The sequence below is a fragment of the Letharia lupina genome (assembly GCF_014066315.1).
Source record: "Letharia lupina isolate WasteWater1 chromosome Unknown contig_2, whole genome shotgun sequence".
In the NCBI taxonomy this organism is placed as follows: Eukaryota; Fungi; Ascomycota; class Lecanoromycetes; order Lecanorales; family Parmeliaceae; genus Letharia; species Letharia lupina.
In genome coordinates, this window is record NW_023502971.1 from 935,692 (window position 1) to 960,261 (window position 24,570).

The 24,570-nt window shown below is 50.8% G+C and overlaps 9 protein-coding genes across 9 annotated transcripts; 5 read left to right on the plus strand and 4 right to left on the minus strand.

The window, feature by feature from the left end:
• Positions 1-42: 42 nt before the first annotated feature.
• HO133_004375 (uncharacterized protein) lies at positions 43-1,112 on the minus strand (the record flags this gene model as incomplete). The annotated part of the gene is made up of 2 exons (XM_037295293.1): positions 43-725; positions 809-1,112. 2 exons carry the CDS (start codon positions 1,110-1,112, stop codon positions 43-45), a joined length of 987 nt encoding a protein of 328 aa, XP_037157294.1.
• Positions 1,113-3,270: 2,158 nt separating this feature from the next.
• Positions 3,271-7,829, plus strand: HO133_004376 (uncharacterized protein; the record flags this gene model as incomplete). Its single annotated transcript, XM_037295294.1, has 10 exons — positions 3,271-3,404; positions 3,551-3,560; positions 3,608-3,678; positions 3,745-3,858; positions 3,909-3,991; positions 4,045-4,422; positions 4,489-4,512; positions 4,590-4,915; positions 4,989-5,324; positions 6,999-7,829. 10 exons carry the CDS (start codon positions 3,271-3,273, stop codon positions 7,827-7,829), a joined length of 2,307 nt encoding a protein of 768 aa, XP_037157295.1.
• Positions 7,830-8,395: 566 nt separating this feature from the next.
• Positions 8,396-10,032, minus strand: HO133_004377 (uncharacterized protein; the record flags this gene model as incomplete). The annotated part of the gene is made up of 2 exons (XM_037295295.1): positions 8,396-9,924; positions 9,978-10,032. 2 exons carry the CDS (start codon positions 10,030-10,032, stop codon positions 8,396-8,398), a joined length of 1,584 nt encoding a protein of 527 aa, XP_037157296.1.
• A 303-nt stretch (positions 10,033-10,335) lies between these two features.
• HO133_004378 (uncharacterized protein) lies at positions 10,336-12,676 on the plus strand (the record flags this gene model as incomplete). Its single annotated transcript, XM_037295296.1, has 4 exons — positions 10,336-10,413; positions 10,470-10,665; positions 10,935-11,146; positions 11,198-12,676. 4 exons carry the CDS (start codon positions 10,336-10,338, stop codon positions 12,674-12,676), a joined length of 1,965 nt encoding a protein of 654 aa, XP_037157297.1.
• A 372-nt stretch (positions 12,677-13,048) lies between these two features.
• HO133_004379 (uncharacterized protein) lies at positions 13,049-13,731 on the plus strand (the record flags this gene model as incomplete). Its single annotated transcript, XM_037295297.1, has 4 exons — positions 13,049-13,075; positions 13,134-13,145; positions 13,206-13,356; positions 13,457-13,731. The coding sequence occupies 4 exons, from the start codon at positions 13,049-13,051 to the stop codon at positions 13,729-13,731; spliced, it is 465 nt and encodes a 154-aa protein (XP_037157298.1).
• Positions 13,732-14,325: 594 nt separating this feature from the next.
• On the plus strand, positions 14,326-15,835 carry HO133_004380 (uncharacterized protein; the record flags this gene model as incomplete). Its single annotated transcript, XM_037295298.1, has 4 exons — positions 14,326-14,486; positions 14,597-14,676; positions 14,729-15,025; positions 15,081-15,835. 4 exons carry the CDS (start codon positions 14,326-14,328, stop codon positions 15,833-15,835), a joined length of 1,293 nt encoding a protein of 430 aa, XP_037157299.1.
• A 398-nt stretch (positions 15,836-16,233) lies between these two features.
• HO133_004381 (uncharacterized protein) lies at positions 16,234-17,485 on the minus strand (the record flags this gene model as incomplete). Its single annotated transcript, XM_037295299.1, has 3 exons — positions 16,234-17,229; positions 17,285-17,389; positions 17,441-17,485. 3 exons carry the CDS (start codon positions 17,483-17,485, stop codon positions 16,234-16,236), a joined length of 1,146 nt encoding a protein of 381 aa, XP_037157300.1.
• Positions 17,486-17,701: 216 nt separating this feature from the next.
• On the plus strand, positions 17,702-19,282 carry HO133_004382 (uncharacterized protein; the record flags this gene model as incomplete). The annotated part of the gene is made up of 3 exons (XM_037295300.1): positions 17,702-18,382; positions 18,466-19,200; positions 19,259-19,282. The coding sequence occupies 3 exons, from the start codon at positions 17,702-17,704 to the stop codon at positions 19,280-19,282; spliced, it is 1,440 nt and encodes a 479-aa protein (XP_037157301.1).
• A 528-nt stretch (positions 19,283-19,810) lies between these two features.
• Positions 19,811-23,407, minus strand: HO133_004383 (uncharacterized protein; the record flags this gene model as incomplete). The annotated part of the gene is made up of 7 exons (XM_037295301.1): positions 19,811-21,613; positions 21,682-21,881; positions 21,977-22,091; positions 22,180-22,417; positions 22,626-22,817; positions 22,844-22,965; positions 22,997-23,407. The coding sequence occupies 7 exons, from the start codon at positions 23,405-23,407 to the stop codon at positions 19,811-19,813; spliced, it is 3,081 nt and encodes a 1,026-aa protein (XP_037157302.1).
• Positions 23,408-24,570: the final 1,163 nt, after the last annotated feature.

Consider the following 24,570-nt stretch of genomic DNA (forward strand, 5'->3'; position numbering starts at 1 on the left):
TATAGCCTCTATGCATCGACCACGGTTGCTCTTCCAGTAGAGCTAATACTCTATGACAAGATCCGCCACTAACCCCAAATGATCCGTCGCAAAAATCCCCTCTCCTACCTCTCCCTCTGGCACTTTAACCCCTTCTCCGATCCTCTCCAACTGCTCTAACCTCACGCCCCCACAAAACAGCATCTTATCCATCCTCGAACACCCAAACCTCTCCCTCTGCCCCCCATGGCTCTGCATTCCCCACGTCCACCCCTTCTCGCAACCCTTTTCACCTCCCTCCTTCTCGGCCCCCTCGATCCCGCCTGCCTCCAGATACGCGTCCTTTAAATCGTTTTCCACATGCAACGTCCGGTCAAAACCTTGGATAGCATTGAAATCCCCAGCCAAAACCCCGCCGTGCACACTATCATCATTCAGGAGCCGAGTCGCGAGAGCCACTTGAGCGGGCCGCAAAGGTGGATCCGCTGCGAGACTCTCGAGGTGGGTATTTCCCAACCGGATCCTGCTATTCCTAGTACAGCGCGTACCGTCACTGCAATCGAGGTCGACGAAGAGCGCATCCCGACCCATCTTGCTAGCATATCGTGTCCGGAAGACGGATCCTATGGGCAAGCGGAGATCAATAAGCGTGGTGGTGCCGTAGCGAGAGAGCCAGTTGGTGGATGAGATGTCGGTGATGCGGAAGCGCGACTGGACCCAAGACGTCGCCTGAATGAGATCGAGGTCTGAGGAAGTCATTTCTTGGAAGAAGATCACGGTGGGCATGTCCGCAGATGAGGAGCTACTGATGAGGATCTGTTTGAGATACTGTAGTGCAGCAGCCATTCGTTGGGTCCGGCCACGGCTTGGAAGTCGATGTTCCATGTCACGAGCTTGATCTTGACATCGTTTGAGCGCAGATCCGTGGTGGGGAAGGCATGTCCATTCTCTTTCCAAGCGCCTTTGAAAAAGGTGTAGGATGGCTGAAGCTTGGGGTCGTGGAAGGCAGCAGATAGGCTCCCTTCCGACTGCTTGTCCCTTCCGCGTATGACGAGCGCTTTCGAGTGATCTGTCATCGTCTGCTTCATTGGGGGCTTGCGAACGAATCTTCTCATCCAAGAAGTCATGCCCATGGCTCTGATAGTGTTTGACGGTCACTCGGGATACGCCTTGAGGTATGGGCCGACCCCGCAGCTGAAGCTGGAGGCTGCCTGATATCGAAGCATCGGAGGAAGATGGAGAAAAATGGAGAAGGTCCCGTGTTCTCAATGTGGCTTCATTGCGGATTCCAGAGAGGCAAGCTAAGTCTGCCGGGATACGCCCCAACTTCGTTGCATTGTACAAGAACTTGATGCGTCCTCCAAGGGGGGGGGGTCTGTTTTCGCCAAAATCGCTGACACAGCGCCCAAATGCAGTTAGTCTGAGAACTCAGCTTTGATTGGTTCGAGGCCGACTGCCCACCGCAGAAGATGCGCCCATTATTTCATGCAAAGGGTGTGGAGTTATCGATTCATTTCCATGGGAAGTCCTATAGCTAATCTTCAATAATTTATATGGCATTCGACAAATAGTCTGGGCTCGAGTGTATGTAAGCACGCGGGTGACAGAAAAGCCTGCACACACCAAGAAAACTCTTCACCTTGTCAGCTGGAATAATTCAACGAATACCCTCTTTATGAATTAGATTTTGCGGAACGATATCATAGTGTTATCGAAATTTTCAATTTACTACGCAAAAACTTTCTGTTAGGGTTCTTCGTTGTGAAAGCATCATCAGATTTCTAATTTCAAGGTGTGCAGGTTTTTCTGTCACCCGCGTGGTAAGGCATCGGGCTGATCTCCTTCTCTTGGCATTGCCAGTCCTGGCGGCTGCAGAGGCTTATCGCGGTACTGGAGAAAACTTCTGTTGTTGTACACAGATTGTTTACTTTTGTTTCACCAACATACCGAGAGCGAGAAAAATCAAAGCTCAATTCCACTCGTCTCCGTATCCCATGCTCCCAATAACATAGCCCGTGTCAGCTCCAGCCGTCGACTTGTTCCGCCGGACGATCATCCAGAAATCATCCAACATGCCAACAAACCCAGCAGCGAATAATCCAGTCATTCGCATCCAGTGCTAGATGTCTCCAGCGGCCCGTCGGGTCTTCAAGAGGACGACCCTTATGATTCGCCTATATTTTGGACTATAAACACAGGGCTTGTTGTGTACACGCTCGCAACGATGATTATGGTAGCTTGGCACTTGGCCTGGCATATCGGACCATCAACTTATCCGGGCATTGAAGCAAGTATCGCGATGGCTGAATCGCTGCTGTTCGTGGCGGTTGGACCATTGTACCAAAGACTACCAGAGACTCAAACAAACACCCCCTGATGATCTTTATTGAATGGAATCAAAGTTCAGATTGCCAAAGCTCCCGAAGAATAGGCTTCTCCCTTCGTACTCGATCGCTTAAAGAATATGAATTCGTACTTACACTGACAGAGAGGGAGTATCGAAGAGGTGTGACAACAGCAAAAAAGAGAGGGGTACTCCTGAGCTAGGTACCTAGGCCCGATTTTAGGTACGGAAGCTCGCGGGTAGCAAAAAAGCCCGTAGACCTCTAAATTACGAAGGTCTTGATAACATCGCGACGAAGGGATTTTAGTTGATAACTTGAGTATGAGAACTCTTTAGAATTTCTTGTTCTACCCTTTGTACCGCAAAAGTTTTTTCGTTACTGTCGTGGCTGATTAGTTGCGACCCTGTCGTATAACTTAGGGTGTACGGGCTTTTTTGCTGCCCGCAGAGGGAAAGTATTTACCTGATCTCCTACTGTATATATAAATTAAAAGCATCAAAGCATCGAAATCGTAGGATGTGAACATGTTTCTAGATTCAAGACAAATGCAATACAAAGTGTTGATTTTGTTTCAGATTCCATTTAATTCACAAAATTTGGTCATTCTCGACGGATCGCCGTTTCCCAATTGCTAGCAGACTGTGATCATACCTATGCAGGGTCTCAATTGTTGAGCTAAGATGCGGTTCCTGAATCCTGAATCCTGAATCCTGAATCCTGCCTCCACCGGAAAACACCGTTCCAAGTGGCTGGTTAAATATGCATTACTCACGGCGCGGCCTGTTAATTGCACGCTTATATTAGCTCTTCCATCTATGATAACAACCGTCGAGGCTGAGGTCAAATGAAAACCTCCATTATATACGGCCTTCACAGCCTATCTTATGTATTCGTACGATCTCTTCCTCGCCCCGCGTACCATCCACTACCATCCGTCTCCATAGCCATGAACGAAGGCCATAATACCATGGATATCAGAGAGCCCTTCACGGCCAAAGAAGGATTGCACGATGGCTTTCCCACAGCCGAAGCCAATGGCGATCGGGATGAGCACGATCTGGCTGTGTTTGGGAAGCGGCAGTACGTTATATTTTCCGAGGCAACTCTACCCCAGTCATGCTGTCTTATGAATTTCAGACATGTTTCAAGAGTTCTCTGCTCCTAAGACATGTCTCGCGACTCAGAATTCTTCCCGAAAGAGTAACGCTGACTCCCAAATCATCAAGACAGCTGAAGGTACGTTCGCCGTCGCCATGGCTTTTGGCGCTGAAGTCCTACAATAGCGAAACTTTGGCTTCATTTCCATGGTCGGCCTGACATGTACATTGATGGCGACGTGGGAGGGTCTTTTCTCGTGGGTTTGGCTTTGAGGGAAACCCCAGTCACGTTCAGAATCGGATTGACTAACCGAGCACATCAGCGTATTCATCTTTGGTTTCTCCAACGGTGGGCCTGCAGGGCTTGTCTATGGCTTCATCGTTTGCTGGATTGGTACCATCGGCCTAAACTGCTCCCTGGCGGAAATGGCATCTGCGTGAGTTTTGTTTTCGGGAACATAAGACGTGCTCATGCTGGGAATCGCAGAGTTCCCCTCGCTGGTGGACAGTACTCGATGGTCTCCGAGTATGCGCCCCCTGGCGCCTCTAGATATTTGAGTTATATAACTGGCAAGTGCAGTCAAAGATCTGGTATAACGTTTTGCCTGGCTGACCTTTCTCAGGCTGGCTTACTTGCCTAGGATGGCAGTCGGCGACCGCAAGTTCCGCATATCTGGGAGGGACCATGATCCAAGGTCTTATCGTGCTTAACAACCCAACCTACGTGCCTCAGAGATGGCAGAGCACGCTGCTGTTCTACGCTATAATTCTCGTTAGTTTGTTCTTCAACACGTTCCTGGTGGCATTTCTCCCGAAGATCGAGGGCTTGATCCTCGTCATCCACGTCGGCGGTTTCTTCGGGGTCTTAATACCACTGGTGTGTACGGCACCCCACGGCAGCGCGTCAGAAGTGTTCGGACAATTTGAGAATGGTGGAGGATGGAGCACGCAAGGCTTGTCGTTCTTTGTCGGCATCGTAACCGGTGTTTACTCGTTCCTCGGTCAGTTCTATCTTATAGGCCTCGATCCGGCGGTCATATCAAAGCTGACGTCTTGAGAACCGCCAGGCGCCGATGGTGCTTGCCATATGGGTAGGCTTCCTTGAATGGCTTGCATGCTGGATCGTTGGTTATCGATGGATATGCGCTGACGGTTTGTTGACACGCAGCCGAGGAGATCCCAAATGCCTCGACCGTGGTCCCGCGAACAATGATCGCTACAACTATTCTCAACGGCGTCCTCGGCTTCGCCGCCCTCATGGCTATTCTCTTCTGCGCGGGAAACGTCGACAATGCAGAGATGAGCCCGACTGGGTACCCATTCATCGAAATTTTCTATCAGGCGACAAACTCCAATGGAGGTGCCACGGCTATGGTGTGTGTCATTCTGGCGTTAGTTTTCTTCGCAACGATCAGTCTGATCGCAACGGCTTCTCGCATGACTTGGGCTTTTGCTCGAGATAATGGCCTTCCCGGATCTAATTGGCTTTCCAAAGTATACTCATCCCTTTCTTGCCAATCCATTCCTGTATACTGAGAATCCCGTCTCATCGTACATCTTCGTACAGGTCGAACCTCGCTCGGCTCTGCCTCTCTACTCTATTGGTATCACAGTCATCATTAGTCTTCTTCTCGCCCTTATCAACATTGGATCATCCACGGCTTTCGACGCCATCATTTCCCTCAGCGTCATGAGTGTGTTGGCTTCGTATATGATGCCGATTATTTTGATCCTTCGGCGACGTTTTCTCAATCAATCCATCCGGTACGGACCATGGAAACTGGGCCGGTGGGGAGCTTTGGCCAACATCGTTGGTCTCGTGTACGCTACCATTGCCTTCTTCTTCTCCTTTTGGCCCGAGACTGCGAAGGTCACTGCGGTTGATATGAACTGGGCGTGTCTGGTCTGGGGCTTCGCTATGTTGTTCTGCACATTTTGGTACCTTGTGCGAGCACGGCACTATTATCATGGGCCTATTTGCGAGTTTGACTTGCCCTGAGAGCTTCATCATTTGCATGCACTATGTACGTACGCATGGAGAAGTCGAAAGATGGGGAGCACTCTGTAAGAGATCCATTGGGTGTCCCCCTGGGGATTAAATAGATGCAGTACCTAATACTTGTGTTTTTCAGAGGTGTCCGTAGGGCATACGAAGATAATTGGGGGCCCCCATGAGCTGAACGTCCTAATCTGCCTTATTACTTGCAGCCCGTGACTGCCTCAGTGGCCTGAGCACCAGTCGGATTCCAGTAAGGCACCTCCGTAAGAGATCTTGCCGAGCGAATGCTTTGCTTTCTCAACTTGTCTTCTTATTTAACCTTCTAGCCTTGTCCGATGTTCCTTTTTAAGTTCTTGACAATAAATTAATGGCCGAGCGACATACAGTAATGTGTGGCCTGGAGTCCAGTCTATTCTTAGACGTGTCGGGCGGCGCCAAATGGCAAGTCAACTGCCACCGCCAAGACCTTGAACTTGAAGTTGGCAACTATGAGTCTTTAAGTATGATCGACCCAAAGATCTCTCCTTAACGTCGAGGTATCATGCTCATGCACTGTTTGCAACCAACGACAGCAGCTCCCGATTATGCAAGACGACTTTGTTCTCGTAGTGCTGACCATTAGGGTCCTTTGCCCTTCGTTTATCGGTTTGCCCTCATCCTTGTCTTCTCTCTCTGGCGCCTTTCTTGATTGGAGCGTCTTGATTGCTGCATATCGCCTTGCAGCCGTAATTTCAGCATTGGTAGAGTGACAAATGCCCTCAACACAAGACCTCGAATCGGAAAATTCTGAAGAGATCTCTCGAAAAGCTAAATAAGCACCTAGGCTGAGATCAAACATGGAGAGCCAATTCCCTTGGCTGAGGAGCTGCATCCTCCGGCCATCGACAAGACGACTAGATAATCATGGATCAAGCCTCGTTTGCTGCTTTGTGTTCTGAAGTTGTTTGCGTTTTCTAGTTGGAATGGCGCGTTTCATAGACAAAATGTGGTCGGTCACTTGGTCCGTTGGTTGGGCAAAATGTGTTCAAGTCGTGGTTGTTGACAAATAAACACCAACAGACCGAGCCTACAGGGAGACTGTTGACGTCGCAAGGAACAACAACAAAACTTGCAACTGCTTTTTCAAGTACTTCCTACATGGTCATCACCAGCTTGAAGCGGCTACTCTCTTCAGAAAATCTCTTATCGTTGCCAGTCATTCACTGTCTCTACAACCTCCAAGATACTCGATTCCCTTTCAACACTCTCTGGCAGCCTTCTCTTCAAACCATCTCGAGCTACGGAAAGCCTCCGCGCTGGATAGCGACCGTCATTTGCAAACGCTTTTAGCGCCAACATGACTCCCAGCAAAGACAAGAGGCCTCTGCCCTCGTCTACTTCGATGGCATTCCACCAGTCTCCTGAGCTGCCAGAAACTTTTCAGCAATGGAAAACAGCTCTCGAGCAGGTGAATATTTTGTATCTGAAGGGACAATGGAAACATTGCTCCGCTCAATGCAGTCAACTTCTGCTAAAGGCAAAGACCCAAGTATAATCCGGCATCCCATCAGGTCCGAAGCATACTGACAAGGAAAGCAGCCTCATCCATTACACACTACTTACCTCCACTTCTACTCGGCGGTTTCAAGCGAAGCGATAGGTCGTCTCACCCATAATTTGTCGCCTGTCAAGATACACCTCCTCGAGCAGGCCAAAGTCTCCTACCAAGCTGCTGCTTCATCGCTCCCTCAAGCAGATGTCGCCCACGATTACCATGGCCAATCCGACGCCGATACGCGCTCCACATGTTCAACTCCGAGTGATGAGGGATCCGATTCCTGGAGTGGTAACCCACCCAGACCCCGCGGCTCAAGTCAGCACGGGCACCCTACTCCTAACACCTCGTCACTTTCTTCGATCGACTCGGACGGATCGCCTCAAGCCGGCACGAAGTTCAGGCCTTCCCCTCTGCGTATACGGAAGATCCCCAGCTTCAGGGACGAGCTCACGGACAGCGGAGATGATGAGCAGTCCGTCTCGGCTTGCCTACACCCTCACAGTCCTCCGCAACAGCGCCGTGCATCCACAGCCCAGTCGGATTCCAGACCCACATCCATCACCTTCTCCGTCTCTGTCGACTCCTGGCTTCAGGCCCGCTCTTACGAGCGATACAACAACCGCCTCGCTGCGTTCGCTGAAGTGATAGCCAACCACATCTCAACAATCGACATTCTGATCCAGAAGACCCGAGGGGTACAGAGCGCAAGGTACTTTACAAAGAGACTGGCGAGCCACGGGGAGGACGAAGAATCCAGGGCAGCAAATTTGAGATTCAGGGTCGCAAGACTCAAGGCGAGTGGATGGAAGATGGAGCGGTTTGCAGCGGAGAGGTATCAGGAACTCTGCGCAAGGGCGTTGGCGGAATTGTGAGCTCGGTTTCGGGAACTTGGCCCTGCTGCTTTGCAGTCCGTTGGGGCCACACGTCTGGCTACCGGTTTTGCTTTTGACCGTTGTACCAGTGGTGTAATCGTTCCGGTCACTGAGCTTTTTGACAACGTGGCTGCTAATCAGGACAGACAGGATCATTTTTTCCTTTTGTGTTTCGTTTTTCCAAGGCGTTCTTCAGCGGTGATACCCGGGCTGGCTCTGCGAAGGTCACCTTTTGTACATAGTGATTACTAGTGGAGTCAACGATGGCTCAAATTTCGATCCCCGGCCGAACCTCTAATATTTGACGGTTCCTTCTGGGGCAGTCCCCCTGCTTTAAGATGCCGTGAGGGTCCCGCTTTCCCCTGGAGAACTTCGCAACTTCGGTCCCACTCCCTTGCGCCAGGACGATGTTGCTGCCATGTCAACTCCCATTGATGACCAGTCAAGGCAGATTTAGGTATCAAATGCTTCATCCATCTAGCACGCAGCCGCCGATGCTCCTCAAGATATGGTACAAGCCCCATCAGATGCTCGAGACGCTTTGCTCCAACATCCCCCTTCCCTCGTCAGGGACCCCCATCATGTCCCATATTCTCCCCTCCCGCATTGGTATCAAGCTCAGTCATCCCCTCAACCAGTCCATCACTTTCAGCCTTCCTCCTCAGCTTTTCCCTTACCTCTTGTACCAGATCTTTCGTATCAACCATGACCCCGTCTTTCTCTGGGTGACCTTCAGGTAAACCCATCTCCTTAATCTTCACTTTCCCCTGCGCCTGCTCGTCCTCTCCTAGGATAACAGCGAATGGAATACTGCTCTGCTCAGCCGACTTGAACTGGGCAGGCAATTTCGGCTTTTGCTTATACGCAAACTCAGCCTTGATGCCAGCGTCCCAAAGAGTCTTGGTGACCTGCATTCGCTCTTTCAACAGCCCGGTGAAGCCTTTGCCTCCGAATGCCATGACGAAGACGTCGACTTCTGTACTTCGCACGGCCGCGGCGCCTTTGTCGGCTTCCATGCGCGCTTTTGTGATCGAGAATATCCGATCGACCCCAAAGGATATGCCGACACAAGGGATTTGGGTCTTTCCGGAGAACATGCCCACAAGCTCGTCGTACCGGCCACCAGCTGCGACGCTACCGACTCCTACGGAAGGGTCGTTGGACCGGTCTTCGTCGAACTCGCTTGTTTTTTCTTTCTTTGCGGCTTTCTGAAGCTTTTGACCTGTGGTATTTGACGGGGCTGATCCCTCCGTAACGACCTCGAAGATGACACCGGTGTAGTAGTCCAGGCCTCGTGCCAGGCTCAGGTTGAATTCGACTTTATCCAGCACCCCAAATGCCTCCAAGTATTCGAACAACAACTCCATATCCTCCAATCCCTTGACGAGATTCTGATTCCCCAGCACCCGCTCGTCCTTCCTCAACTCCTCCATTACGTCCTTTCCACCCCTCCTCTGAACGAACTCCCAAATCTTGTCCGCAACTTCTTCACTCAATCCTTTCTCTTCCACCATCTCCTTCTTGACCTCTTCCCAAGGGCTTTTATCCAGCTTATCCACTGCACTACTTATAGTCCGTATTTTCTCCTTGGGCACACCGCATACCTCGAATATCCCATCCAGCACGCCCCTGTGATTGATCTTGATCAAAAATCCCCCTTTCTGTGTCCATCCAAGTCCCTGTCCCCCAAACACTTCACAGACGATTTTCAAGATCTCCGCATCAGGAACCATCCGATCGTAAACCCCTGCAACATCGAAATCGCACTGATAGAATTCTCTCATTCTTCCCTTGGTCATAGCGGGTTGATCCCTGCGATACACTTTGGCGATATGATATCTCTTTATACTCTGTATTGATGGGTTCATGGCGAGCCATCGCGCGAAGGGGACGGTGAGGTCGTAGCGTAGGGAGCAGAGTTCTCCGCCTTGGTCGGAGAGATCGTAGATGAGTTTTGAGTCTTCGCCATATTTACCGGAGAGGATGGGACGGAGCTCAAACACGGGGGTGTCGATTGTGACGGCGCCGTGGCGCTTGAAGACGGTGGTTACGGCGTTGAAGATGCGGTCGCGGATTACCATATCTTTACCCTCCCCTGCTTCATATGTTAGTGGCGGACTAGGTGGTGAATGGAGGAATAACGTGTACAGTCTTTCGTCCCCTTGGGAGTCTTGAGCTGGTAGGGGACTTTGTCTTTCCCCATGTCTGCGGTCTTTGTAACGAGTGTTTGGGTACAGAAGGCTCTTTTGTAAAAGGTGGATGGGTTGGAAATGCTGACTGAGATTTGAGAGTTCAAATTGAGGCACTCAAGCCGGGCAATAGTTCTGTAAATATACCGCATGCAAGCTCGGAGATTGACTCATTGATTTCACAAACGCAGGTGGGACTCATTTTGATATTGACGCATTTGCGCTTAACTCTCACCGTAGCGGAGGCCCTCCGCTTTCCGCCAATGATCGTCCACTCCCTCTCCGACATTGCACTGTCCCTTGTCTGAAACGCTGGCATGGCTCCACATTCGGGCATCAATACCGATGATATTCGGGAAAAGGCACGCAAGGATCTTCTGGACTTGCTCGAAGGTGTATGTAAGGCTCAACAACAGATCTTCCGGGCCAGGCAGATGCTAAACATTCCCAGGTCCGTGGAAAGAAGAACCTGGTGATTGAAAAGTCACTTGCGGGACCTATCGGGATCTTTGTCAAGTTCTCTACTCTTCAGGATCATGGTGTCGACAAGGTCTTCTTCCTGGAGAACGACAACGTCGATGCTTCTCAAAAGAATGTAATCTTCTTGGCGAGAGGAGAGAAGGCAAATCAGCCTATCGCTGTCGCTGGTATGTATGTGTCTGTTTTCCTTATTTTACATTATCTGCATGTTCTTGTCTGGATGCCGTCTCCAAAAGTATTCAAAAATCGAAAATGCCTGTCAAGGCTCTAGCATGGGATCATAAAGTAGATTGCGTAGATACTCGCCTACTCTACTTGATCAGTCTTGATCCCAAAATGAATGAAAACCACATATACAGCTCGATCTATAGCGTTTTCCTGCGGTTGCAATAGGTCCGACGCCATCATTACTTGCTGACATTCCTGTTTTGTGCAGAACAGATTAAGCGGTTACAGAAGCAAAGCAACATCGACCATGAGTTTTCTGTTGTCTGGGTTCCAAGGCGTACGCTAGTATGCAACAAGATCTTGGAAGAAGCAGGTGTTTTGGGTGATGTTGGGGTTGAGGAACTCCCTCTGCACTTCATACCGTTGGAACAAGACGTGCTTTCCTTATGCCTCGACGACTGTTTCAGCGATTTGTACCTGGTATGATAGGTAAAAGCTTTCGTAAAGTCAGTACATACTGACAAGATATAGCGGAAGGATCCAACCTCGATTTTCCTGGCTGCTCAAGCGCTCATGCCCATCCAGCAAGCCCACGGCCTGTTCCCACGCATCATTGGTAAGGGTGATAATGCGCATCGGTTGATGGAGCTGCTGTTCCGCATGCGCTCGGAAGCTGCGGCGGACGAAAGCACAACGTCTAAGTTCGGCTTGATGCCAAGTGCATCTGTCGAGAGCCTGGTCATTATAGATCGAGAGATTGATTTTGCAACCGTGCTCCTGACTCAGCTTACCTACGAAGGCCTGATAGATGAAATGTTCGGCATTCAGCACAATCAAGCAGAGATTGACTCGTCTGTCGTTGGTCCAGCGCCAGGAGCTCAACAGTCTGGAAGGACTCCAGCTGCGCCAGCACAACAAGGCTTGAAGCGTAAGATACAGCTTGACTCTTTCGACAAGCTTTTCGAACAACTTCGAGATACCAATGGTGCAATAGTGGACGGCTTGCTGAACAAGGTCGCTCGGCGCTTGCAAAGTGACATGGAAAGCCGTCATACAGCCAAAACCACATCTGAGCTCCGAGACTTTGTAAATAAACTTCCAGGATACCAAACCGAGCAGCAAAGCCTGAAAACGCACATCGGTCTGACAGAAGAGATTATGAAGAATACTCAAGGCGATATCTTTCGGCGCACTCTTGAAGTCCAGCAAAATCTCTACGACGGCTCCGATCCATCATACCAACATGATACCATAGAAGAACTCATCTCTCGCGATGTCCCACTCACTGCCATCCTCCGCCTTCTCTGCCTCGAATCCTGCATCTCAGGCGGTCTGCGACCCAAAGACCTCGACAACTTCAAACGCCAAATTCTCCACGCTTACGGCTACCAACATCTCCTTACCCTGGACGCTCTCGAAAAGATGGGGCTCCTGTCATCTCGGGCATCTGCAAATGTACTTCTCAACCCTATCGGTATGGGTGGCGGTGCAGCCGAAGCTACGAAGACGAACTACAACTATCTACGCAGGGTCCTCAAACTTGTGGTAGACGAAGTCAACGAACAAAATCCTAATGATATTGCCTATGTCTACAGCGGCTACGCCCCTCTGTCCGTCCGCCTTGTCCAATCTATCATCCAGAAACAACACCTCCTGACCATCACCAAAGGAGCCTCCGCCGCCTCCAATGGCGTCAGCAGCGCTGCGCATGGCTGGCAAGGCTTTGAAGAAGCACTTCGCAATACCAAAGGGGAGACTTTCAATAGAGTGCAGAAAGGAGACGATCAGGCGGTCAAGGCGAGACACATGCTTGCGGGTACTGGGGGAAAGGCAAAGACTGTGGTGGTGATGTTCTTGGGCGGGATTACATTCACTGAGATTGCGGCGCTGAGATTTGTAGCGAAGAGTGAGGAGGGGAGGAGGAAGATTCTGATTTGTACGACTGATGTTATAAGTGGGGATCGGATGATGGAGGCGGCGATTGAGACAGGGGATTTTGGGAGAGGATAAGGTGGTGAGAAGCGAAATGTGCTCTAGCTCATGTGATATGATATCCAAAAAGACGCTGAGAAGGCGTTGTTCCTCCGGGATTGCGTATCCTTCTATCAATATTCCACGAGGCATAATGCCAACAGGTTTTCGCGGGTAGGTACGCGCGTCATGCCGCAGCGCTTCACCTTAGCGTTGACGATCCCCCGGCTTGGGCCGACATGCGGTTCATGCTTCTTGGAAGTTGGTCTTGGACATTCTTCTGCCTCCACAAGCTTCTGGTAATTTTGACTGCCTGATGTTTCTTCCTGACTTCCTCATACCTTGACCCTTTTACCTGAAACTCCTAACTGGCAAGGACTCTAATCTACCTTCATCGTTCACAGGTCCATGATGTTTGCTACTAAACGTCTGGGAAAAGTGAGACCCCCACTCCTCTCCCATATCCTCATGTCCTCCTTGCTGACACTACCTTTAGGAGCTCATCAAGGTAGAATCCCATCGCTTCCCCTCCTAAATCAACCATACCAGCCTAATCCCCAAACCTCAGATCCAACAATCCCTCCCCCCCGGTATCGACTTCGTCAGCGCCCCAGACTTCAAACAATGGGAAATGGACATCCGCGTCCTAGACGCAAACCCGCTCTACTTGGATCAGACATACCGCCTCCGCTTCCGATTTAGCACCAATTACCCAATAGGTACTCACCACCTTTCCCTCTGGCCCCTCCTATCCCTTAGCTAACCGGCACGTTTCTCAAATCTAACCTTGAGCGAATCTAACCATCTTCAATCCTACAGAAGCCCCCGAAGTGACTTTCATCCCCCTCTCGCAGCCCCTCCGTACCATCCCAATCCATCCGCACATCTACTCCAACGGCATCATCTGTCTCGACCTGCTCGGCACGCAAGGCTGGTCACCAGTCCAAAACGTGGAGTCTGTATGCATGAGCCTCCAGAGCATGTTGACTGGCAATACGAAAAATGAGCGGCCGCCAGGCGATGAGGATTTTGTCAGGAGAAATACGCAGCGGCCGAGGGACATTCGATTCGTCTACGAGGATAGTACCGTTTGAAGCGGGCTTGGGCGAAGGCGAGGGTAGATGGACGTAGGAGGTGCGGAGATGGAGTTCACGAATGGGTTGAGCTTGTGGATTTAGCGAGGCGTTATTGTTGGCGAACACATGAGACGAACTGCCTACCCTATGGAGAGAACGGTTCTTGAAGACATCATTGGCAGCTGGAAGGTTTTCTGACGGATTTCTCAATGCTATGGAGGGATACATAGAGGACCGCTACTTGGTAATACCCAGCTCATCTCGGAGACAATATGAAAATTCGATACTTTTAGAACTCTGATGCAAATATCTCGGTTGTGGTCAAGATTGAGAAGCAGAAAGCTCAATAAACATTTCGGCATCGCTGCGTACGCTCAATAATCCTATTGCTTCAACGGGTGTTTTTGCCTTGGTCTGACATCCACACAAGATCGGGGATACTGCTTTATGTCCGGTCTTGGCAAGTTATTCGCTGTGTTGACCGGTTCTCCCACACCACTTATGCGAAGGCATTATTTGACTTCACTCCTAAAACTCCCCACTTTTTGAAAAGCAGTACACTTACCTTAGGATGTCTACAGTAACGGACGGTAATCGCAATCCAAGAGAGAGATGGTCAAGATCCCAGCATGCTCAAAGACGATGAGACAAAACATTGACAAGCTTCCCAGGACATATCTCGACAACCTCTTGAGTAAGCCCGGTCCGGCATCCGATCCGGACTGGGTTCCCGGTCCAGAGACAATCAGCGCTCTAGAGTCGTCAAAGGTCTTGTCAGTAAGGATATAAGTCTCCCAGCGCCGTTGACACGCTAATATGTTGTAGGGTTATGTAAGTGCTTGCTACGTTTCCGAGACCTTGGTTTGATACTGATGACCTCCAGAGGGGCTGGAGGACTAGGATGCGAGATCCTTAAGAATCTAGCCCTCTCCGGGTTCAAAGATATCCATGTCATCGATATGGGTATACGTCCCCAAGCAAGAACATCTCTGGAACCGGCTCTGACAAGAAGCAGACACCATCGACGTTTCCAATCTGAATCGTCAGTTCTTATTCCGAGAAGCTGATGTCGGCAAGTCAAAGGCCGAAGTGGCTGCGGCGTTCGTTGAGAAGAGAGTCAAAGGCGTCAAAATCACTCCATACAATGGCAAAATTCAAGACAAGGACGAGGATTACTACATGCAGTTCAAAATGGTCATTTGCGGTCTTGATAGTATCGAGGCAAGACGATGGATCAATGCCACTTTGGTAGATATGGTCGACATGGAGGATCCTGAGAGCTTGAAACCACTCATCGATGGAGGAACCGAAGGTAGATGCAAAAGCACATCCGGTCTACGTTTTGTAAGCTGATGTGGATTTTTCAGGATTCAAGGGCCAAGCCAGAGTCATTCTGCCCACCATGAACTCGTGCATCGAATGCCAATTGGACATGCACGCTCCTCGCGCCGCTGTACCACTATGTACGCTAGCGACAATACCGCGGCAACCATCACACTGCATAGAGTGGGCGCACATCATTGCCTGGGAGGAGCATCGCAAAGACGAAGTGCTCGACACTGACGACCCAGAACACATCACTTGGCTCTACCAAAAGGCTTTGGCCCGTGCCCAAGACTTCAACATCCCAGGGGTTACCTATTCGTTGACCCAAGGCGTCGTCAAAAACATCATACCAGCCATCGCATCCACGAATGCCATTATTGCCGCTGCTTGCTGTAACGAAGCGTTCAAGATCGCAACGAGCTGCAACCCCTTCCTCCAAAACTACATGATGTACAGTGGAGACGAAGGTGTCTACACATACACGTTCGACACCGAGCGGAAAGAGGACTGTCCTGTATGCGGGAACCTGGCTAGAAACCTGACGGTCAATCCCAATATGACTTTGCAAGACTTGATCGACAGTTTGGGCGAGCGAGCAGAAGCGCAACTCAAGAAACCTACCTTAAGAAGCGAGGAAAGGTCTCTCTATTCTCAGTTTCCGCAATCGCTCAGAGAGCAGACGGCACCAAATCTCTCGAAGAAGCTTTCGGAATTGGTAGTTGACGGAGAAGAGATTGGCGTTTCCGACCCGGCATTCACCATCGCCTTTAAGTACAAGCTTATCTTCGTCTCTTGATCCGTGGCTATATTACCAGCCACTCCCCTCCCCATCTAGGGGTATCGACATGGTGACTGAAGAGACACCGGACCAAGCACATTCTCGCAGGGCGCCCGAAGCCGGTCCCAGTACTTGCTCCCAGCTCGCGACCTCTTTGATTAAGGTGAAGCATAGCGAAAACCGCTGAATTGCCAGCAATTGTCACACCTCACGAAGACGTTGTCAGACAAGATTCTACATGACGTTCACCTTTTACTCTAGGGACTTGAAACTTGAAGCTTGAAGCTTGAAGCCTCGATCTGCGAGCACGTTGATATGGTCGGAATGATGAGCCAAGGCATCAGCCCAGAGGCTATCTAGATCTATGTTCCCCCAGCGCCATGCAATGCCGCTATTTGATCATGCTTCCCGTACTGTCACCTCATTACATTTGCAAATTGTCGCTTGAGGCGGCTGCATTTCGCCTTGAGAGTCTTTACACTCTCGAGGAACAAATAATCACTATCAAACTGGCCGGTGCTTTCGACGCTGAAGATGAAATGATCCCTTACTCTTCCCAACTTCACCTTCCCTTGAAATTCGTCATGCCTCAAGCACTCCCTGCTCACAGTATCCTTGAACGTATTCCACACCACGGCCTTCTTCTCTCCGGCCATCCCCTCCAACTCCTTACCAATCTCGCTCTCTTCCTCCGTCACATCCTCCAACCCAATGACGCCCTTCGGGAAACATCTAGCAAACTTCCTGGCGTCGTTCCCGATAATGGGCTTGACAATATCGATTGTCGGCAACAACCGATACGTCGCCGTAGCCACAGGACTGAACTTCGCATGATCTGCTCCGATTCCCTTGATGCAATGCATGTCCAGATCAATAACCTGCCCCGGCCGCATCTTCGCAAGCAGAATCTCCGGGTTCACAGGCCGAACATGCCCATCTGGCTCGGGAAATTCCTGATTCTGCCGTCCAGTAGGCTCGAAGGTTATTTGCTTCGCATACACACTCGAGTTGACATACAACTTCTCCGGATCCGTCTCCCCACTTTTAACACCCTCTGCTCCTCTCCACTCACATTCTACATACAGCTTCAAAACGACCGTGTTGTTATCCGCAGCAGCGTCTCTGTCATCTCCTCCCTCATCATCATCATCCGGCGTAGCAGATTTCTTGTAAAATTGTAACCAATTCAGACCTGAGAGGGACGCTGTCAAAGGAACTAGACCGAGCCGTGCAGAGAGTACTTCGTCTTGCACTATCGAGGTGTTGTTGTGGACAAAGACGGTTTCAATGGCCAGGGTTGGTATTTCAGCGATCATAATTCGGCGGAAGGCGTTGGCGATGCTGGCGTCTATACCGATGAGGGAGAAGGAGGCATCGAGGGAGTCGTTTTTGTGGAATTGGATTTGGAAATTCTTGTAGATTATATTAATACAGGAGGTGTAATGAGGAAAGTAAGGAGGCAGATACTTGGTCAAATTTCTCAAGGCTCCATTCGTGGTCTTCGCCTGGGTGATGGCCGGGGAAGTCGGTGGATGTGACATTCGTGACTGTTTCGGCGTTGACGCCTACTATCTGTGCGATAATTAGCTTATAGAAGTTACTGGAGGCCGATGGATATCATACCTTCCGTCGCCGAGCTTCCTCTGGCAATATGGGCTCCGGAGCCATGGTGGTTGCGATCTTACAATTTTCGCACGATGAATTGACAGCTTCAAAAAGTTCGAGCGCGCCAAAGCGGCAAACAGCCGCCAGCGGAGAAAGTCGAGTGCATCATCGAGCTCCAATATTCTACATGCAGCGAACCTCATTTAATACCACCTCGACAGTGTCTCTCATACCCCTCCAATCCTCGTGTACTCCCTCTTCTTCTAGCCATCGGGCACAATGGCATCGCCCTTTGCCCGCTTGGCCGGGCACTCTGCAAAACGACTCTGCCTTCGGCCCGCCACCTCACGCACATCCCTCTCCCGCCCCAGCTACAGAAGAACAGTCGCAACCTCATCACCTCGCCATTATGCCACACCGTCCGACCAGCCTGCCGAACAAACCGGTACTCGCCTCGTTCCTGTCGACGAGCGCTTCGGCCACCCTATAAACCCCGATGAGCCCCAGCATATGAACCTCACCCCAGAAGACGGGGAAATGGCTCAGAACCGCAAAATCAGGCATTACACCGTGAACTTCGGACCTCAGCACCCTGCCGCCCATGGTGTGCTACGTTTGATCCTCGAGCTGAATGGCGAGGAAATTGTGCGCGCGGATCCGCATGTTGGGCTACTACATCGCGGAACGGAAAAGTTAATAGAATACAAGACGTATTTGCAGGCTTTGCCCTATTTTGATCGGCTGGATTACGTGTCTATGATGACCAATGAGCAGTGCTTTTCGCTCGCGGTAGAGAAGCTGTTGAACATTGAGGTGCCGGACAGGGCGAAGTGGATCAGGACGTTGTTTGGAGAGATTACGAGGGTGCTGAACCATTTGATGAGTGTACTCAGTCATGCTATGGATGTGGGAGCGCTCACGCCTTTTTTGTGGGGCTTTGAGGAGAGAGAGAAGTTGATGGTATGATATCTTTCCCCTATCCTACCCGTGCCTTGTGGCAATCACCTTTCCTCAGGACGAATGGAACTCTAAGAGGACGACAGGAATTCTACGAACGTGTCTCTGGCGCCCGCCTTCACGCGGCCTACGTCCGCCCTGGTGGTGTCCACCAAGACCTTCCCCTCGGCCTCCTCGACGACATCTACCAATGGGCGACTCAATTTGGCGACCGGATCGACGAAACTGAAGAATTACTTACAGACAACCGAATCTGGAAAGGTCGAACCCAAGGTGTTGGCGTTGTTTCCGCCGCCGACGCTCTCAATTACTCTTTCTCCGGCGTCATGCTTCGAGGCAGCGGTGTACCTTGGGATGTACGCAAGAGCCAACCATACGATGCGTACGATCAGGTAGAGTTTGACGTCCCAGTCGGGGTAAATGGAGACTGCTACGATCGCTATCTCTGCCGCATGGAAGAATTCCGCCAATCCCTCCGCATCATCCACCAATGCCTCAACAAAATGCCACCCGGCCCCATCAGAGTCGAAGACTACAAGATCTCCCCACCTCCCCGAGCAGCAATGAAAGAAAACATGGAAGCCTTGATCCACCACTTCCTGCTCTTCACAAAAGGCTACACCGTCCCTCCAGGAGAGACTTATAGCGCGATCGAAGCACCGAAGGGAGAGATGGGTGTCTTTGTAGTGAGTGATGGCAGTGAGAGACCGTATAGATGTAAGATTCGGGCGCCGGGGTTTGCGCATCTAGGGAGCTTTGATCAGATCAGTCGGGGCCATCTTTTGGCGGATGCGGTGGCTATCATTGGGACGATGGATCTGGTGAGTTACTTCCTGCTGATGTGCCAGTGCGATGGGCTTGCTGACTTGGTGGTTGCAGGTGTTTGGGGAGGTTGACCGATAGATCCCACATAGAAAGAGGGAATAAGATTGTCGCTCAGGCGTTCAACTGGATTATTGTACATAGCTTCCACAACGAATCAATGGTCTATATCACGAGGCCGTTTGCTCACCACAGGTTTGAATCCTCTATAGCGACGTTCGCCGGTCGCATCGGAACACCTACCGCTTCATCCGTTGGGCGAGTAGCCCTTGGAACAGCTTCTGCAAGAGCGCGCAGGCACTCTTCCGGTGTACGTGTTGGCTCAAGGCCCTTATACACACCACCATGCTCTCCATCAAAACGCACTTTCACCCTTCGAACCACGACCAGTCACGCAGCTCAATGGACCGTTAGAGTGTGATTCAAGCTTGATTATTATCCTGTTCTACGAGAAAGGTAAGACGTTATGAAACGACGATTGACCGATCCACAAGGATCTCCTTCCTGACGCCTGGGGGGGGTATATCCAGCGGTAAAGCACCCGTATTAACATAGCATTTCCTGTCCATATCCACAGCATCGCTGCCTCAGACTGCGTACAAGTAGCCCTCAGTATTCCGCCTGATTGTCATCCAGCCCAGTGGAATCACCCCCACCATCCTCCCCGTCCGTGTCTGAGTTCATGGTAGGACCGTCACCCCAAAAGTCAGCAGCGGAGCGCAGAGCCCGTTCCCACGCATGCGAAAGCCTCAGTAATTCCGCCTCCACAACCTCCACAGGAGCATCGTCAGCCATGGCAGCAGCACTAGGTGGACTGGGGCGAGCGATCTCGTCGGGATCGGATCCGTCAAAGCTCTCTGCTGGTGTGTGAGTGAGTCCGTTGTAAGTGCCGGGTGCACGCTCAGTAAGGTCGTAAGATGATGTGCCGTTTGTGGCTGCGTGCCCTGTGATCGTGGCGTACTGGGACTGATCATCTTCTGGTTCAGCTCTGGTGGCGGGGCTAATTGCGTCGACATGGTAGTCGTTGCGTGGGGAAGGTGCGTTGTAACCATAGTGGTGAGAGTCGATTACAGCTGCAGGGCCAGCAGCGTTGACGTACGATTGGTAGGGATTCGGGGCGTCGTATCGCTGTGGCGAGAGAGCGTTGTAGCCGTACTGTTGTAATGGTGGAGCGTCGTAGTTATGAATGCCTTCGTTCATCAGAGCGTCGAGATCGAGGGTTTGGCGAGAACTCGCGGTGTCGATGTTGTTCTGGACCATGGGAGGCTCGACTGGAGCTGTTGCATAATGGTGAAGAGCCGGACGACTGGGAAAGGCATAAGACTGTCCGACCACCTCGACGTGATCGTCTGGAGCTCCAAGATCCTCGAAGCTGTGGTTAGGGACCCGATGGTTCTGATTCCAGTCGGGGATGATACTAGCCCCCGGAGCGAGCTCATGCTGAGGCTCTTGAGCTGGCCTAGAGGCCATGTCGAAGTCCCAAGTTTGCAGTAATGTTCCGCGACGAGCCTCGCGGTCTATAGGTTGCTCAACAGGTTGTTCGCTTTGATTGGCTCGAGCAGTGTCCACTGGAGTGCCCCGAAAATTTGACTTTTTCTTGTTCTCTTTCTGACTGGCATCTGATTCCGAAGTATCATTGCGAAGCAGTAGGTCGGAGTGAGGACGACTTGGTTCTGCAGACTGAGTGGCTTCTGAACCCGAGTACCCTGCACCCTCGAAAAAGTTTGCGAAGCGTGCACCAACTCCTAGGATTCGTAACTCTTCTGATGCCGTGGTCTTCATTGTGATGCCGTGAGTGGGGTCGAGGTTGTCATCGGGGCCATCTGCCGGATTGCTAGTCAATCGTGGCGAGGCATCTGGCGTGTAGGAGGATTCCGGAATCAGTGAATTGAGGTTGTTCTCTTCGCGCTGTGCCAACTCCAAATCCATGGTAGGATCCATTGTTGGGTCATTGTGGAATGATGGTATCGTGTTATCAACGTTATCATAGGCTGATTCTCCAATATTAACCACACTGAACCTCCAATCTCCGAGATCTTTCGGATCTTCAGGAAATTCAGCAGCGGCGGCTCCAGAAGGCTGGATCAGCGATTGACGTTGGCCTCCTGATGATGCCCAGTCCTCATAGACTCTGATCAGTTGCCGAAGTATGGTCGTTGGGTGTGATTTTTCAGTCTCGTGGATATATGGGTGTCGGAGGACATTGTCCATAGCCGGACGTCTTTCAGGTTTCAATTCCAGGACAAATGCCACCAAATCGCACAGCCTCTGTGAGAACCCGTCTTCAGGCTTCAGCTTCGGGTTGTTGCGCTTAAGCATTGACTCTATTTGACGCGCACCCATTAATCCTGCGTTCGGTGGTCTTCCCCTGGCCATCTCAAACAGAGTACAGCCGTAAGACCAGACATCGATCTGTTTGAACTGTCAGCCTCTGTCTAGAGCCAAGCCATAATGTCGCTTTCGCCATCTCAATCACTCACCTCTATACCAAACTTTGTACCATCAGGGGCTTGCCGGTCGTCTCCGAGATCACCTTTCGCGTGCTTTAACAACTCTGGGGCCATCCAATTGAAAGTGCCGATAATAGTTCCGCGTTTGTCGGCCTTCGTTTCCATCAAACCAGAAACACCAAAGTCGATGATCTGAACTCGGCCTTCTTCATGAACCATGATATTGGCAGCTGCACGAGACAAGATCAGTCAGTCTCTGATCCCATTTACAGGTAGCATTTGAGAGCGGCGCCTGCAAGGAAAGTGTGTTGGTGCTAGGCCTCACCTTTCAGGTCTCTGTGTATTATCCCAGAATTGTGGACTGCTTTAAGGCCTTTTGCTACCTCCCGAGCAATAACCAAGATGTACGACTCATCTAGTTTTCCTCCAGTGCCTTGCATCTATCATTTATCAGCATGTCGCACAAACACTGATACCTGAGCAGGGCTGAGATGGGTTCGGGAAGACAATTCGGGGTCTGCGACCTACCAGGGTTTTCACACTGCCCCCTGGAACATATTCGCTGATGATCCAAAGCTGAGCCTCTACTTCCATAACATCAAAAATCTGATTGACGTTCGGCGCTCCTGCTAACTTCTTAAGAACTTTAGTCTCGTGCATGAATTCTTTGATGCTTTCGTCCCGGAATTTCGCGTTGGCTCGAATGTCCACCGCATCTGCGTCCATAACCTTGATGGCAAACTGTTGCTGGGAGACTTTATGAACCCTGTCGAGGACATGTTAGCCGAAGCATTCGTAAGATCCAGTAGTGTGTGGAGAAATTCAGCTGCAAAATCACGAAAGATATTGGTTTGTAACACACAATGGGACAATCTCTAATTTTCAGGCTTCGGGTTGATGGAACAGATGCAAATGATAAATTTTTCAACCACGGTATTTCCACAATGATGAAACTGTTAAAGATCCGGGCTTACGCTCTGAAGACTCGCCCATAGGCACCCTTTCCGATGAAGTCCTCGAATTGGTACGGCGGAGCAGATTTGCCGGTCCGACGGGCCCACTCATCGGTTGCATCTTGTTGTCTCTTGACTTGGCCTCTCAGGAAAATCTGGTGCGGGGTGATTCGCTGAGTATTTGCAGCAGCCACATCAAGATAACCAGTGCGTCTGGTCCCCGCCATGATGGAACGTACGCGTCTTGGTTGCGGATGGTGAAGAATTTGGTGGATGGCTGGAAAAACTCTCCTGCCCCCCACCCTCTGGGCGCTCGGATCGTCTCTGCAACTATCTGGCGAAGTCTCTCGTCTTTGAAGACCTGGACGAGTTTCCCGAAGAAACCTACTGACCTCAGCGTCACTCGGTGAAGTCACTCGTCTTCGATGCTCTAGCTGAGGCTGGGGGAGGTCTGAAGTTTCCTGGTGATTGACTGGTGGCTTCTCTTGGAGTTGACGCTCTTGTTCAAATTGATGCTCTTGTTCAAGTTGATGATGTTGTTGTTGGATCTGCTGGATTCGTAGAGTATAACCTGGACGGGTTGGATTTCTCTCAGGAACTGGCGGTGGAGGAGTATCTACTCTCTGCGGAATCTCTGTCTGCACAGGACCTGCTGGACGCGGCTGTGGTGCGACTGACTTTCTATGTGACTTTCTATGGTTCGTGTTAGCCCATGTGAGATTTGCCAGACCCTGCTGCAAGGCTTCTTCCGTGTTCTCGATTTCTGGAGCCATGACATTCATCAGGCCTTTGAAGAGGCCCATGACGGCGGTGTTGATGATTGTTGTCAAGGTATGATCAAAGTATGAAAGTGGTACATGCTGATGAAGAAGAGTAAGAAAGATCAGAACGCGAGCTCACTTTTTGGTGTTCGAATGGTTTCTACAGGTTCTGTTGTTATTTCACCAGCAAGCCTAGCAACACTTTCCCCCCTCCCTCCACCACCAGCAACGATAGGGTTCTATTCTTTCATGGGGGTCACAAAGCTTCATAGGGTACATACGGACGTGCCAACGGCGACAGAAATCAATTCCGAACGTATGTCGTCGATGCGACCGTCCGGGGAAGATTCAGAGTCGGAGAATTTGAGGTTCCAAGGCTAAAAACACTAGATTCACACCACTTCTTCTCCAGATCTTTTGGATTTTAGCTGTCGATCATCCGGTGGCTAGCCATTTCAAGTTACTCTTACCTTACGTCAGGACATGCCAAGGCTGCAGGAACATTGAGAGAGCGACATGTGAAGTATTTACGGGATATGGTGTTATATTTTGTCATTGAACGTGCATCGGATTAATTCATAGGAATTATAGAGATGCCTTTGTCGCTAGCAGATTCAGCAATCCGGAACACATTACCAAGCAAGTCCTTACTCTTCGGCGCAAGCCTTGGGCCATGAGAAAGCACTGGCAGGCTCTCTCCTACAGAGGAAATATTCCCTGGAGGGGAAAATCACGGCAATCATTCGAAGTCTGTGCATCTTCGAAGGCTGTTCCCTACAAACAGAGGACTGGAAAAGCGGCTTGGCCTGGGGAGACGTGGAGCCTGGGAGCTTCAAAACGGATACGCCTTCCACACTGGTGACCGTATTCTGTAGAGTAGGGTACCATTGGCGGCCGCGGTATGACAGCGTCACTAGAAACCGACCTTCAATTGCTACAGGTGTAGCACCCTAACCGGAGCCGTACTTGTAAGAGCTCTACTCCATTTCAGCAAGCCCATGATCTCCAGGTGGGATTATTCATGAAGGAGGAGAGTGGAAAGAGTCTCCAATACGCCGCTACTCGTAATCTGAAACATGCCAAGAAAGCCGAATGTTACCTACATAGTGAGGCCGCACGCCCCGCTATCCCGCCATCCCGCCATCAACCTTGCCCATATCCGGTATAGCTCCGTAACCGGCTGTTTTGAGGTCACTGTTGTTGGG